At 34.8% G+C, this 17,523-nt stretch overlaps 1 protein-coding gene across 2 annotated transcripts in view; it reads left to right on the forward strand.

The window, feature by feature from the left end:
* The window catches only part of LOC150100754 (dnaJ homolog subfamily C member 25 homolog), a 167,268-nt gene that overhangs the window by 76,007 nt on the left and 73,738 nt on the right, over positions 1 to 17,523 (forward strand). Inside the window, exons 6-7 of one of the 2 annotated variants that reach the window (XM_090401691.1) lie at positions 5,027 to 5,133; positions 10,983 to 11,054. In XM_090401691.1, coding sequence (XP_090257817.1) covers positions 5,027 to 5,133; positions 10,983 to 11,054 — 179 coding nt within the window. The remainder of the gene's footprint in view (positions 1 to 5,026; positions 5,134 to 10,982; positions 11,055 to 17,523) is intronic. The other variant, XM_090401692.1, reaches the window with a different exon arrangement.

Here is a 17,523-nt window from a genome sequence, read left to right on the forward strand (position 1 = left end):
GTGTTATTGATGTAAAACAAAATACCAGCACATGTGAGATTGATAAGACAGAAGAACAGCTGATACTAAAAAAAAAAAAAACGAATTTAGGATTCCTGAAAGCATGGAGTGCTTAAGGGTCAAAGCTGTATAACTAAGAGGAGACCTCCACATAGCCTTTAAAGGCTTCTGATCTAATGTCCAATCCTCACCTTCTCGTGGTGCACCCTGTTGGGTATCTACTTTGATACTGAACGAACGAGGATGGGCTGGCAATTTGGGATTTAGCCAACCAAATGTATTCTTATTGGTTAAACCAAAATAAAAAATGATGGTACAACATGACAAAATTTCATGCCGGCTGGGGCGTCGCCCATTGTGTTCGCCAGGGAACCAGGGTGAACAGCGAAAAGTCAGCTACTGGAACAAATCTGAAAACTAACCCCAACTCAACATCACCAGAGTTAAAGATCGGTATTATCAACGTAAGAAGCCTGAATGGCAAAGAAATGGAGCTAGCTGAGGAATTAGATAAGTACCAGATCGACATAATACGTGTGACTGAAACAAAAAAGACCAAAACTGGTGAGATCTTTCTGAGCAATAAATACAAAACGTTATATTCAGGCAACGACAATCAAGGAAAAGAAGGAGTAGCCATAGTATTCAACACAAAATACGAGGCTAATCTTCTTGAATGGCAGTCAGTCTCAAGTAGAGTAATGTGGGCAAATATGAGAATGGGGAACTGGACAATGAGACTTATTTGAGCCTATGGTCCCACAGAAGGTTCTATTAAGGTAGAAGTGGAGGAATTTTTTGACGCTTTAGAAAAAGCAACTGACACAACGAAAAAAGAAAAGTTGGTCCTTGTTGGGGATCTAAATAGCAGAGTAGGAAATGATTGTGAGACATAAAAAAATATTTTGTATGTCTCACATACAAAATTTGGTGAAAAGAGGAAAGCTAATAATAATGGCAAATATCTGTTGGATTTCTGCTCAGGACATGGACTGGTTATTACTAACACCATGTTCCAACATAAAAATGTGCACAAATTCACATGGAGAGAAGAGGCTAGGAATAAGAAAAGTCTCATTGACTATGTTATTGTTGATAGTGATGTTTTCTCCCTGGTGCAGGACACCAGAGTGTACAGAGGATTTGAAATTGGAAGTGATCACTATTTAGTCTTGAGCAGGATAAAATTGAATTTCATATTGAAAAGAATAACATGTAAGAAAGTTTTAAAGAGAATAAAAGTTGAGCAGCTCTCAGATGTGAACTGTAGACTAAAATACAGAAAGATTATTGAAAAGAAAATGAAAGAGTTTGAGAACAGGAATCAAGCCTTGGAGATTCACTGGCAAACTCTGAAGAAAACATTGATTGATTCTGCCAGAGAGGCATGTGGTGAGGTTGTGTGCAAGGATAAAAAAATCAGAACTCCCTGGTGGACACAGGAAGTTAAAGAGGCAGTGAAGGAAAAGAAGAAAGCATATCAAAAGTTCCTGGCAAATAAGTCAGCTTTCTCTCTTAGAGAATACAGAGACAAATGCAAGAATGCTAAACACTGTTTAAAACGAGCAAAACAAAAGTCATGGGAGGACTTTGGCAAGAATATAGAAAATAAATATCAAGAAGGTGGCAAAATATTCTGGAGGTTGTTGAAGAAGCTTAGGAATGGAGGAAAGAGTGCTGTAAAAGGAGTTAGAGATGATAAAGGTGACATGAAAACAGGAGAAAAAGATATCCTTGAAGTATGGAGTAATTACTTTGAAAAACTGCTAAATGAAATAAGCAGTGATCACAGCACAGTGATAAAAAAAAAAAAAAAAACACTGACCAGGCATGCAGTCAGGAATACATATCCATACTTGAAGTAGAAAAAGCCATCAAAGGCTTGAAATGTGGAAAGGCAGCAGGAGTAGATGATATTCGACCAGAAATGCTGAAGTATGGTGGTATAAAAGTCTCACAGTGGCTGCACTGCATAGTTCAGAAAGCCTGGACTGAGGGACGAATTCCCGATGATTGGAGTAGAGCTCTCATAGTACCCATATATAAAAAGGGAAATAAAACTGAATGTGAGAACTACAGAGGTATTTCCCTACTGAGTGTTCCTGGCAAGATCTATGCAAGTATACTTGAGAAACGGTTGAGAAGAATTGTTGAAGAAAAGCTTGGTGAAGAACAAGCTGTATTCAGGCCAAATAGAGGCTGTCAAGATCAGATCTTCAGTTTACGACAAATAGTCGAGAAAGCCTGGGAATATAACAAAGATCTGTATTTAAGTTTTGTCGATTTGGAAAAGGCATATGACAAGGTGCCAAGAGAGAAGCTATTCAATACGCTAAAGTTATATGGTGTCAATGGGGCATTATATCAAGCAATACTTAGTCTTTATTTGAGTTGTAAGTCAGCAGTTAGAATTGAAGGAAGTACAGGAAGATGGTTTAATGTTAAATCTGGTGTGAGACAAGGATGTACATTATCCCCTCTGTTATTCGTTATCTATATGGATCACATTATGAAGGAAAGTGGTATTAAACCTGATATCAAAATTGGAGATGTTAATGTCAGCTCTTTGCTTTATGCGGATGATGTTATACTTCTAAATAAATCCGCTACAAGTCTGCAAGATTCTCTGACTGAATTGAATAGCTGTTTTAATAGATATGGTATGAAGGTCAGCAATAAAAAGACAAAGACAATGAAAATAGGCAGAATCATTGAAAATGTCAACTGTGTTGTGAATGGAGAACCTGTGGAACAAGTAAAACATTTCAGCTACTTAGGCATGATTTTTACTGAAGATGGTAAATTAAATATAGAAATAGACAACAGAATCAGCAAAGCTGGTATGGTGGAAGTCAATTGAATAAATTCATATGGAGTAAGAGAGAAATTAGTCGGAACACTAAATTAGCTGTATACAAGACAGTGTTCAAACCAATTTTAACTTATGGATCTGAGAGCTGGGTCAGAAGTAAAACACTTGACTAAAGAATAGAGACTGCAGATATGAGAGTCCTGAGAAAGATTCGAGGCATGAACAGATGGCATCAATGGCAATATCATATTAATAATGAGGATATTAGGAAAGAACTTGACATTGTCAGCATCCAGGATTGCGTTAGCAGAGCTAATCTCAGGTGGTATGGTCATTTAAATAGAATGGGAGAGGAAAGATTAGCAAAACAAGTGTTCTCTGCCAGGTTGGCAGGAAAACGACCCAGAGGAAGACCAAGATATAGGTGGATTGATACAAAGTGCCTTAGACGATAGAAATATAAGATCTTATAATGTTGGAGTCTTGACAAGTAACAGACTGATTTGGAGGAAAATTGTAGATAGGAAGTTAGTAAGTTAGTAATGATGTAATTTTTTCATGTAGTACTGTCATATCCTGTACACCCCTTGAGGGTACATGGCAGGAATTTGATGATGATGATGAAAGCATGGATAATTCCGATAATGATTGGATGTTATGTATACTGATTCTCAGTAAACAAAATAAAATTCTTGGAAAATGGAGCGAAATATGCACAAGCCAATGAAATACACATAACATGTGCAACAAATTTTAAGAGATGATTTGCTGCTCCATCAAACGATGTTTATTCCCGCAGTACTCTCTTTCTCTTCATAAGTTTTTTTTTTTTTTTTTTAAATTATGCCATCATAAATTCACATATATATAAATAACATAATGATGCTGACTGCCGCTAAGTGTTATGAAGAGATAAAAAGGAAGTCACAAGACAGGATGTTGTGATGTGCTTCTATATTTACCAATTTTCGGATTGATGCACCAAAGAAGAAATTCACATATTCATGCTCAGACTTTATAAGATCATGCTATTCGCTCTACCCAGCAACTTATGGGACACAGATTATTAATTTTTTAATTAATTTTTTTTATAATTAATAACATTATTAATTATTAATAGTTATCACAAATGATAATTATTAATAATTATTTTACCATTAATGAAAGTGTTTCTATTTGCACTTATTCTTTCCTATTCTTATGTCTTATAAATGATATTTCACATATTTTCATCTTTGAGTATTTTAAATATATCAACCAAATAGAGCATCTCCTTCATTGTTGTTTTCTAATAAATCTTAAAACAGATTGTTCCCCCCACTCTACGTGGAAGTTATCCTGCAATTAATTGCATTGGACCAATTAAGATGAGCGCTGATGCACTATGCCCTCTCAAAATTTTCATACATCGATAAAAATGCAGCTACACAGTCATGGGTGGCTGCAGGGGGGGAGAAGAAATAGGCACTTCCCTCCCTCCCGGGATCGATTAAAAAAAAATTCCACAAATTATAATCATAAAATTGATTGAGATATGTAATTATACACCCTCGACCCTGGGACGCTTTGTCTTAAAAATATTATGGGTTGGCCAGTTTCAGCCCACAGCAGGGTAGCCATAGAACACATGTTTTATTGCTGCAATAAAACATGTATTTCTCTTTATGGTTCATCTTTTTCTGATTTGCGAACAGTGACCGGTTAGTTTGCTCTTAATATGATTAGTTTGACCCTAGTGAGTCACTGAGTGAAGTGTGAATTGTAAATTTATAGTGAAACAAATTTAAACAGAAAAATGCATTTTTAAAAGGTAAATGTTTAAAAGGTTAGATAATTGCTCACTGATCATAAAATTCGCTTACTGTGATGTTTTTTCAGTCCCATTAATAAAATAAATTAAAAATGACCATTGAAAAACATAAAATATATATATGTATTTATGAAGAATGATTTCACACATTTTATAAAGAAAGGATGAAAGGAATCAGGTTGCAAATAATTTAATTATATTTATTAAAAAAAATTGTTAATAATTTGTTACAAATAATCTGTAGTCTTCAGGAGATATAAATGTTCATTTAATTTGCTCTAATATATGACAAATTAAAATTACATATAATTTGATAGTGAAACTTTAATTTTAAAGGTGTATGATAAATAAAAAAAATGTAATTGTTATTAATAAAATCTTACCTAATTTCTGTATCATTTTAGATGAAATTTATGGTCATTACTATCGTTATTATCAAAGAAGAATGGCTCCAAAAGTAGACGTTCGTCTTGTAGTTGCTGTACTAATATCAATTATTTCTTTTGTACAGGTATATGACCTTTATTTCTCATAAACCTATCTGATTGGTATACCTAGTTTATCAGAATTAGTAGTATATAATGAAGTAAGAACAGAAATATATAACTATGATTTTATGAAATCATAAAAATTATTCTTTTGCATTCTGTATATACAGGAAGAGAAATTGACACCAAGATATAGTGTCAATTTCTCTTTACACTTCGTGTCAATTACATTTTAAATGTAAAAAAAAAAAAAAAAGATCATCAAATTCCTGCCATGTACCCTCAAGGGAAGTACAGGATATGATAGTACTACATGAAAAATTTACACCATTACTAACTTCACATCTACAATTTTCCTCCAAATCAGTCTGCTATCCATCAAGATTTCAATATTATCAGGTCTTATATTTCTGTCTACTAAGTAAGCACTTTTTACTGTATCAATCCACCTATATCTTAGTCTTCTCTGGGTCTTTTGCCTGCCAACCTGGCAGACAACACTTGTTTTCCTAATCTTTCCTCTCCCATTCTACTTAAGTGACCATACCACCCGATATTAGCTCTGCTAATTCATTCCTGGATGCTGACAATATAAAGTTCTTTCCTAATATCCTCGTTTTTAATATGATATTACCATTGATGCCATCTGTTAATTCCCCTAATCTCTCTCAAGACTCTCATATCTGCAGTCTCTAGTCTTTGGTCAAGTCCTTTACTTCTAACCCAGCTCTCAGATCGATAAGTTAAAATTGGTTTGAACACTGTCTTGTACACAGCCAATTTAGTGTTTTATCTAATTTCTCTCTTATTCCATATAAATTTATTCAGTTGACTTCCTACCATACCAGCTTTGTTGATTCTGTTGTCTATTTCCATGTTTAATTTATCATCTTCGCTAAAAATCGTGCCTAAGTAGCTGAAATGTTTTACTTGTTCTATAGGTTCTCCACTCAAAATGCAGTTGATATTTTCAATGTTTCTGCCTATTTTCATTGTCTTTTTAATGCTGACCTTCATACCATATCTTCAATTTAGTCAAGGAATCTTGCAGACTTGTAGCTGATTTATTTAGAAGTATAACATCAGCATAAAGCTGAGATTAACACCTCCAATTTTGATATCAGGTTTAATACCACTTTCCTTCATAATGTGATCCATATAGATAATGAATAACAGGGGATAATGTACATCCTTGTCTCACACCAGATTTATCATTAAACCATCTTCCTGTACTTCAATTCTAACTGCTGACTTACAACTCAAATAAAGACTAAGTATTGCTTGATATAATGCCCCATTGACACCATATAACTGTAGTGTATTGAATAGCTTCTCTCTTGGCACCTTATCATTCCTTTTCCTGATCTGCAAAACTTAAATACAGATCTTTGATATATTCCCATGATTTCTCAACTATTTGTTGTAAAGTGAAGATCTGATCCTGACAGCCTCCATTTGGCCTGAATCCAGCTTATTTTTCACCAAGCTTCTCTTCTGCAATCCTTCTCAACTGTGTCTCAAGTATACTTGCATATATCTTACCAGGAACACTCAATAATGATATACCTCTGTAATTCTCACATTCAGTTTTATTTCCCTTTTTATATAAGGGTACTGTGAGTACTCTACTCCAATCATCTTGAATTCGTCCCTCTGTCCAAGCCTTCTAAACTATGCAGTGCAGCCACTGTAAGACTTTTATACCTCCATACTTGAGCATTTCTGGTTAAATTTCATCTACTCCTGCTGCCTTTCCACATTTCAGGCTTTTAATGGATTTTTCTACTTCAAGTATGGATATGTATTCCTGACTGTATGCCTGTTGAGTTTTTTTTTACCACTGTGTTGTCATCACTGCTTGTTTCATTTAGCAATTTTTTGAAGTAATTACTATATACTTCAAGGATATCTTTTTCTCCTGTTTTCATGTCACCTTTATTATCTCTAATTCCTTTTACAGCACTCTTTCCTCCATTTCTGAGCTTCTTCAACAACCTCCAGAATATCTTGCCACTTCTTGATATTTATTTTCTGTTCTTGCCAAAGTCCTCCCATGACTTTTGTTTAGCTAGTTTTACACAGTGTTTAGCTTTCTTACATTTGTCTCTGTATTCTCTAAGAGCACAAGCTGACTTATTTGCCAGGAACTTTTGATTTGCTTTCTTTATATCCTTCACTGCCTCTGTAACTTCCTGTGTCTAACATGGAGTTCTGATTTTTCTATCCTTGCAGACAACCTCCCACATGCCTCTGGCTGAATCAATCAGTGTTTTCTTCACAGCTTGCCACTGAATCTCCAAAGTTTGGTTCTTGTTCTCAAACTCTTTCATTTTTTCTTCAATAATCTTTGTGTATTATAGTCTACAGTTCACATCTGAGAGCTGCTCATATTTTATTTGCTTTAAAACCTTCTTACATGTTGTTCTTTTCAAAATGAAATTCAATTTTATCCTGCTCAAGACTAAATGGTGATCACTTCCAATTTCAAATCATCTGTACACTCTGGTGTCCTGCACCAGTGGGAAAACATCACTATCAACAATAATGTAGTAATTGAAACTTTTTTTATTCTTTGCCTCTTCTCTCCATGTGAATTTGTGCACATTTTTATGTTGGAACATTGTTGGTAATAACCAGTTCCTGTCCTGAGCAAAAATCCAACAGGCATTTGCCATTATTATTAGCTTTGCTCTTTCAAATTTTCCCAAAATATTTTTGTATGTCTAACAATCATTTCCTACTTTGCTATTTAGATCCCCAACAAGGACCAACTTTTCCCTTTTCATTGTGTCAGTTGCTTTCTCTAAAGCCTCAAAAAATTTCTCCACTTCTACCTTAGTAGAACCATCTGTGGGACCATAGGCACAAATAAGTCTCATTATCCAGTTCCCCATTCTCATATTTGCCCACATTACTCTACTTGAGACTGCCTGTTATTCAAGAAAATTAGCCTCGTATTTAGTGTTGAATATATGACTACTCCTTCTTTTCCTTGATTGTCATTGCCTGAATACAACATTTTGTATTTATTGCTCAGAAAGATCTCACCAGTTTTGGTCTCTTTTGTTTCAGTCACCCCTATTATGTTGATCTGGTACTTATCTAATTCCTCAGCTAGCTCCATTTCTTTGCCATTCAGGCTTCTTATGTTGATAGTATCGTTCTTTAACTCTGGTGATGTTGAGTTTGGGTGTGTTTTCAGATTTGTTCCAGTAGCTGACTTTTCATTGTTCTCCCTGTTTCCCTGGTGAAAACAATGGGGGCCTTGTTTAACTGACGATGCCTGAGCTGACATGAAATTCTGTCATTGTTGTACCATCATTTGAAATTTTGGTTTAAGCCAATAAGGATACAATTTGGTCAGCTAAATCCCAAATTCTAGCCCATCCTCATCCATTCAGTATCCAGGTAGATACCTAACAGGGTGCACTATGAGAAGGTGAGGATAGAGCATTAGGTCAGAACGCCTGGTTATATAGCTTTGACCCTTGAACATTCCCCCCCCCTCCAAAAAAAAAGAGTAAAGTATTATATTTGTCTGTCCCTTCTGGTAAATGTTGTATGTAAGAAATTATTCTTGTTTATGTAAATTTAATAGAAGTAAATACAGTAGACTCTCGACTATCCTGAAGCCGGATTTTATCACAGAGAATTATAATAATGCAGTAATTCTCCATGACAAAATGAGGAATACGTACTGTAATTTACTTTGCCAAGGCATTGCAAGCGGGCGTCTGCTACATTCCTACTACGTGCCGTGTGCATAACACAAGTTGAGACATGCAAAGTGCAGATTTCCCGGCTTCGTCAGTTGTGTATCGGATATCCACAAGTGCAGAATACGTTTGCCACTGTTCCTGGTTATGTTAGTAAATTGTTGTTTGGTGTGTTTCATTGGTTTTTTATTAAAGATTACGAAATGGGTGATAAACGAAAAAAAACAGTAAAAATCTCATCCCACATTTGGAAGGGTTCAAGACAATTGAGGCAGCGCTGCAGTACATTAATGAGCAGGAGGAAGTGACGCCAATATCATCTGCTTGCGTAAGTGGAGGGACATTGCGTCGTGGAAGAGGGCCAAAAGGGTGAAGCAGTCACTTATCAAGGACTTTTTCGAAAACTAAAAACTGTAAGTTTTGACTCTTTCATCTTAGGCCTACCTTTTCACATTTGTGTGAAAAAGTAGGCCTAGAACTCCAGCCTATCTGGCATTTGTTTTATCCGGCCTGCCCTTCCGCCACATTAGGCCGGATAGTCGAGAGTCTACTGTACATTGCATTAAGGCATGAAATTGTTAGTTCAATCTAATTCAGTGATTTTTTACTCACATAAATCAAAAGTACAATGTGAGTCTGCAGCTTGCATGCATGCATGCATTCAAGACAAAAAGTAGTGATTGACCTGGTTAGACCTTGAAGCCTTATGTCCTTTTGGTTTGTTTGGTTGTTAGACTACCAAAAATTAGTTCCCATATCTTTGGAACCTTCAGACATCTATATTTCTTCATCACTGGGATAGGCTTTTCTCATTTAATTCTATGAATTGCCTCCAGATCAGAGTTGTTGCACTTGACTATAATTATAGTACTAGATGTATTTTTTTGTTATAAGTGGATGCTGTCCATTTGAGTGTTATCCATAATAAACAAGTTTACAGATTGGAGGAACTCTAACTTCTGTTGCAAGAGGAAATGAGTTAGATCTTTAGGAGAGTAGATAAGAGTTGACTTGAGGCTTGAAAGTTGTATGGATATTTTTTCTGAAGTCCTTCAAATATCATCATCGGTTATTCATGTATGAATAGAACAATATATAATATAGAAATATTCATATAACAAATGCTCATGGAAATAGTCGATTAGATGAAAGTGAGCCAAGTTATATACTGTTTTATGACAAATGATAAATGTCAGATGGTTCTGTGAGCCTTATCTTCAAAAAGAAGTTTGCTTATGTATTGCCAAAACTGTTTTCTTGGTCTTGCTCTGCACAGAGCAAGAGCACTGAACATCAGTGAGGGTGGATGTCTAAGTTGGTGTCTCAACAACGTCAGTTGACTTGTTTTAATTTTTCCTATTATGATTCATTGTTGGCTTTCTTCAAGAAGGACCTTATTAGGAAATGAGATCATGCTATGTATATCCTAGTATTTTTTGAAGGCATGGTGTCTTAAAGCTGTTAGATATTAATTGCTCATTGAGTAATGATGTTCCATGTCTGGACACCATATTAAATATGGATTGACTGGCAGTTTTGTACAAATAAATTTTGTTTTGTATAGTGATTAGATTGAATTTCCAGATATTAGACTTTTATGGAATTGAAGAGCTTTGTGCTTTCTTTCCACTATGTCAGAGTATTGATGTAGGAACCAAGGTATTGAGGATCATTTACTTCAAGAAGGTGGTCATTTAGCTTATTTCCTTTTATTCTTGTTTAGAACTTTAGTTTTACTGTTTTTGACTGCTGACCCAACGAGTGCTGCATTTTTACATAAATTATCTAAGTGGTTTTGGGCATTCTGAATATTAATCAGTATTATATCATCTGCAAAAGAGAGACTACTTACATGGTTTTGTCCAGCTGAATCTTGAAGAGTTATTCCATACCTATTTCATGTGAGTCTGAATACATAATCAAGGGTTATAATAAAAAGATATGGTGACAAAGAGTCTCCCTGAATTGCAGCTTTGAACATAAACTTGTTTGGCATTCTAAATGCCACCCTAGAGTTTAGTGATTTAGATTTTGAAACATCTATATTTTGTGTTATCCATTTATTAGGTTGATAAAGTTTTTCTATTATATTTTGCCCTGAAAAGTCATAAGTTCTTATGATATATATTTTTTTTCTTCCTTTTTAAAACTTATAGTACTGGGGAGCTTGGTCACGTTATAAGGCAGCAATTGATTATCTCATCACAGTCCCAAAGTATAGAATAAAGGTAAGTTGAGTACATAAAAAAAATTTAAGGTTATCAGATCAAATAAATTACATTTTCCTTTCATCATTCTCTCTCTCTCTCTGGGGATGAGAAGAGAAAAGAAACTTTAGTAAATTTCTCTTCTCAGCTTCTTGATCCGAAGAGTAGATGAAGAAATATTGTTCGGTTTGTGTTGAGTTGTATATGGATGACTGCTGTTTTTGCTTTATTTTATGCAAACATTTTCTATGAAAATGTGTAAACCTTTATGGTATTAGTTCTGTGGGCAGGCTAAGAGTTAAATAATCCTGAAATCTTGCCATACAGGTCAAATGTGGCACAGGCATTTCAGTACTCAACAAAGTGGTAGAGGTCTTCCACTAGATGATAAATTCATCTCTACCTAAAAAAAAAAAAATTACAAACAGTAATGCCGTAGTGGAATTGCACTTCTTATACCTGCTAATTGGAGAGTGGACATGCTGTTCTTGGTCAAATGAGACAGCAAAAGTTGACACACATACCTTTAAACAGATTCAGAGGAAAGCAATGAATCCAGCTGGAGTGTGACCAGTTAAACAAGGCCATAGCCTGTTTTGTCAGGAAACCAGGATGAACAGTGAAAAGAAACCTACTGGAATGAACTCATATGCATCAACAGCAGAACTCCATGCTAGACACCATCAGCATAAGAAATATCAATGGAAAAGAATGGAACTGACAAAAAAATTAGAGAATAACCACATCAACTTAATTGACGTTATCTAACCAAAAAGTGTACTTTGTTTTGAGCAGTATAAAATTGAATTTCATATTGAAAAGAAGCATCTGTAAGAAAGTTGAGCAGCTTTCAAAGGTGACCTGTAGGCTCAAATACACAAACATGAATGAAGAAAAAATGAAAGTGGTTTGAAAACTTGAAGAAAACCTTGGAGATTCAGTGGCAAACTTTTAAGAAAACATTGATTCAGCAGAGAGACATGTGGTGAAGTTGTCTGTAAGGATAGGAAAATTAGAACTCCATGGTGGACTCAAGAAGTTAGAGGCAGTCAACGAAAAGAAGGCATATTGAAAGGTACTGGCAAGTAAGTGAGCATAATCAATTCCGATATCAAAATTGATTACTTTATGCAGAGAACTGATCTTTGATCAAGAACTAAAGCACTTGATCAAAGATCAGATGCCACAGATATGAGGGTTCTGAGAAGAATTAGGGGAGTGAACCGATTTGCATGAATGACAGAATCATATTAAAAATGAAGATTATTAGAAAGGAACTGGTCATTGTTAGCATTCAAGAATATGTAAGCATAGCTAATCTAAGGTGGTATGATCACTTAAACAGAATGGGAGAGGAAAGGTTAGCAAAACAGGTGTTTGATGGCAAGATGGCAGGAAAGAGACCAAGTCCTTGGAAAACCAAGGTCTTCCTTCTCCTGGGTCTCTTTCTCCCTGGGGGTACATATTAGGAAATTGATATTATAAGGAAGGCGACAAAAAAAATAATTTAGAAATGGAGGAAAGAGTACTGTAAAAGGAATCAAATTATAATGATTAGATAAAAACTGAAAGTAGAGATAATCTAGCTGGTTGGAGACATTCCTTTTAAAGATTGTTAAATGAAACAAGAAGTGACAGAACAGTAGTACAAAAGATTAAAGATAAATGCAAAGAGGAATACATATCAGTATTTGAAGATGAAGGCTCTCAAAGGCCTGAAATGTGGAAAGGCAGCTCGAGCAGATGATATTTGACCAGAAATGTTCAGATATGAAAATAAATATGAAAGCTTTACAGTTGCCAATGTACAGAAAGTATTTTCATATTTACCCTTTTGCATCCCTTTGGATGTTACAGAATGATCCAGCCTTGTTAAACCATCCAAAAGCTCTATTAAGAAAGAAATTAATATCTGTTAAAATCTTTGTCTGCAAAAGTATGTTTCTTGGAGAAACAAAAAACCTGATATTATGCCATAGCCTAAGTTTCCATACAGGTTTTTTGTTTAAATGGCTTGTGGAATCTTCATACATTTAATGAGACAGTGCAGAAGGGAGATAATGAATTAACAAATTATTATAGGGAGGATTGACTTTTAAAAAAAAAAATTTTTTTTTATACTGTGGGAACTGTAGCCATTGGATGAGGTGTGGTGTAAATGATTAAGTTCTGATGTAAGAGAGAGAGAACATGTTAGAACAAAAGTTATAGGCTCTATTAGTTATCGTTCTAATGATACCATATTGTTGAGAGGGGCAGGTTGATAGGAAAGTTTTGTGAATGTATCTGCCTGTGTGGGTGGGCTTCCTGTATACTGAAAAGGACAAGTTACCATTAGGTAGGCATGTTACCAAGGTTTCTAGAAAAGATAAACTATTATTCGTTTCTTTTTCCATGGTAAATTGGATTTTAGGATGAAGACTATTGAGATGAGAGAGGAAAGAGTCTAATGTGTGTGGGCCATGTGGCCAAATGGAGAACATCATCATCCACATATCTTAACCATATACAGGAAAACCTCGCTTAACGTGAATTCAATTAGCACGATTGAGTGAAATAATACTATTTCCCGCTTTAAGTGAGTGATTAATCAGTTAACATGATTTTTTTACGTTATGCAAAATTTTACGTTACATGAAATTTTTTTGTCGCCAATCTGCAGCGAGTGGGAAAGCTGGAAATCATTAAGAGACATGAAAGTGGCACTAGTAATACAATGATTGTGCAAGACCTGGGATACAGTGAGTCTACAGTATGGACTATATTAAATAAAACAAAGAACAAGGGAAAAATTGCTACTGCTTCTTTAAGCATGCAGATCCCTGAAATAGAAGCCATTTAATGATTGAGATGGAGCATCTTCTGTCATTCTGGATTGAGGATTATAACCAAAAAAGAATACTTCTTAGTACAGGGAATATTCAGGCAAAAGCTTTCAATGTTTTTTACCTCATTGAAAGAGACCAAATTTCAAGAGGAATGTGAAAGCTTTATTGAAAGTTTAGGATGGTTTGACCATTTTAAAAATCAAACTGGACTGCATAACATAAGAATAACCGGGGGAACTGCTAGTGCTGATAAAGATTCTGCAGCTAAGTTTCCTGAAGAATTGCAGAGGATAATTCAGGAGGGTGATTATGGCGATCTTCAAATATTCAACGTTGATGAAATTGGTCTCTTTTGGAAGTGTATGCCAACAAAAACTTTCCTAGATAAAGCTGAAGCATCTCAACCAGGATACAAAAGTATCTAAAGATCGTTTTACACTTTTATTAGAAGGCAATGCAGAAGGCAACTTTAAACTCAGACCTATGTTAGTTTATTGTGCACAAAATTCAAATCTAACATTATTGAAGAAATCGGCACAATGGAAAAGAACTTGGATTTAATGAAGATGTGAGAAACTTTCTCAATTCCCATTCAGAACATTTAATGGAGAATGATCTCTTTCAACTAGAAGAACAGCATGCATATGAAGGAAAATACGGAGGGCAAACAAGAAAAGAATGTTACAACTAAGAAGCTAACTACAAAAGAACTCTAGCTAGTTTTCAATCACATTGAATATGCTAAGGAAAAATTTTGTTTGCTGATATGGAATGAAGTTTCGAAATTTTCCGAAATCTTATTAAAGCGATCGCCAGCTATTGCAAATTACATGACAAGATGAAAAAGTCAAGCACGATTCAAACATCTTAATTTTTTTGTAAAAAAAAGTACCTCAATCAAATGTTTAGAGATTAAATAAAAATTTAAGCAATTGATTTTTATTAACTTTGATTTTATCCTATAATATATCTTATATTGGAAGTTTATTTTGCACTTGGTTAGACTATAATAAATTTAGTTTAATCCTTTATCCAAGTGTGAGCAAACAAAGTTTGCGCCTCTGACGAGACCTCAATAAAGGTCGAAACCGGTCTGGGTAGTGGCCCTTCCCTTAATGCATAGCATTATACATGTCCGCAAGGAGATGTGCTTTGCATGATGGGAAATACTGAGACAAGGAGTGATGAGAGCTTGGTCCACCTTGCTACGAGTTGCCAACAGATGCACTACCTTACCTCAGTGCTGAAGATATTTTCAGGCGCAAACTTTGTTTGCTCATACTTGGATAAAGGATTAAACTAAATTTATTATAATATATCTTATACTGTAATTTTTTTTTGAAATTTATGCTAACTGATGGATGAATTATAATTATTCCTATTGTTTATTGTATTCGCATAACACTATTTTGCTTAGCGTGCATTAATTGGTGGGTTAATTAATTGCGTTAAGCGAGGTTTTCCTGTAGAAGGTTTGAAAGGGGCTGAGTCAAGAGCTTGTTTCTCAAAATATTCCATAAAAATTGGCAAGGGGGAGTGAAATAGGAAAACTCATAGAGGTACCCTCTATCTGTTTATAAATTTTGTGCTTCCAAGAGAAATATCCAGAATGGATAGCAAAGGAAAACAGATCAGTAATATCAGGAAGGAAAAAATTTCTTTATAACTGATAAGGTGTAATTTGATAGAATATTCGTGAGCAGTGAGGCAATATCAAAGCTAACAGAAATATCTGTATTAGTTAACATTAAATTCTCAATAGCTACTCTTATACATTCTACTAAAGATCAGCTCCCTCTCCTCTCTGTGCCTGGAGTATATAAAGTGTCCTGCAAGTTGTCCTACTATGGACAGACAGGAAAATCAGCCAACATTCGCACAATACATCTGCGGTCATGACTATGGTTATTCGGGCGTTGCAGACCATGCTTTAGATATGGCTCATAGAATCAATTGGAAAAAGACCACCATGCTTCATCATAGTAAATTTAGAAGAGAAAAGCTATTTATGGAATCTGCCACTGCTCTCAGAAATTAGCCCAATTTAAATAAATAGGATTGCATTAAACTTCTCAAAATATGGTAAACAGTAATACTTTGAGATCCCAGTTTACATCCTAAGCTAGGTGCCCACAGAAGGTGCCCCACCTAATTAGGACTAGTCTTTCATTCATGTTTCACTTAGTTTTGTGTTGCATTTGTGTATATGTTACGTCTCATATTTTTCTCTCTGATGGTATCTCAGTGACTGCAATGAAATATTGGAATAATTTAAATAATTTTTTTTAATATTTTCTCAGTGCTGTTTCACTTTATTAAGCCTCTAACATGAATTTCTCTCAGCATTTAAGCCTTAACACATGGATTTCTAAGACTATCTCTGATCCAGACATATTTTAATAAGGTGATACACCATTTTCCTACTTGCATAGTTGAAATGTGACTATGTGACTTCTGCATTAATTCAACCTTGGTATCTTCCTAAATTCTCTCTCCCCATCCCCCACCTCTGTGCATAGTATTATGCATGTCTGAAAGGATGTGTGCTTGCATTATGGTATACTAAAGCAGTTGATGTAAAGTCATCAGCCTCTATATTCAGGTATCTTAGTCGTTAAGATACTTCAAACACAACTTTGATTGCTTACACTTGAATAAAGGATGAAGCAAGAATATGATTTCTTGTCAAGTATAATTTACTTTGTAACTAAGTGAAATCACTTTCTAAAACTCTTTTTTGATCCAGAGTATATTAATAATAATGTTCTATATCTTTTTACTGCTTGTATATGGAAAATATATTATTTCTCCATTAATTCAAACCTTGGTATTTTCTTGGGCAAGGTTCCACTGATGATATTTTTTATAATGTTTATTGGGGAGCTTCACCTGTTATCTGGATGAAACTGGAACACTGTGCCCTGGAAGACTGTCTCTGCTGCCACGCAGAGCTGAATCTTGATGTGGCAACGAGCTTTGGCTGTGTGGGATTGAGGTTTGTTAGTGTTTTGGTGGAGCCAAGAGCTTTATTGAGCTATATTAGAGAGTGACCTAAAAAAGTCACTCATGGATTTTTGGAATGCTGATATTGAACTGATGAAATCCTCAAAACTTGAAACCAGTCTGAATAGTGACCTGCTTTCCTTAATGCATAGCATTATGCATGTCTCAAAGGAAGCGTGTTTTGCATAATGGGATACTGAGGCAATTGATGTGAAATCATTAGCCTCTATTTACAAGTAACCTAGTCACGAAGATCCTTCATCTGCATACTTTCTGCTTAACAAGGATATAATTTCTTGGAAAGTATAATTTACTTTGTAACAAAGTAAAAAAAAACTTTTTACAGTAGAACAGGAAGTGATTGATGTGGAAGAACTAAGATGCAAAAAGACAAAAATGGGAGGAGAGAAAGAAAGGATAACAATATACAGAATAGACAAAAAAAAAAAAAAATCTTTTATATCTGAGGATAAAATTTATCCATGCCATATTTTTAGCTAAACCACACTGTTAAAAAAAAAAAAACTACTCCCTTACTCATTTCTGACAAGAAATCAGTAAGGCAAAAATATATTTGGTTTGAATAGTTTTCTCATTAAAAAAAGGGAAGGGGGAAAATAATTCTAATTACACATTAGATCTAATATAATATTTACACA

Source organism: Typopeltis vanoorti, chromosome 12 (genome assembly GCF_054136105.1).
Source record: "Typopeltis vanoorti isolate ZY-2024b chromosome 12, IOZ_Tvanoo_1.0, whole genome shotgun sequence".
Classification (NCBI taxonomy): Eukaryota; Metazoa; Arthropoda; class Arachnida; order Uropygi; family Thelyphonidae; genus Typopeltis; species Typopeltis vanoorti.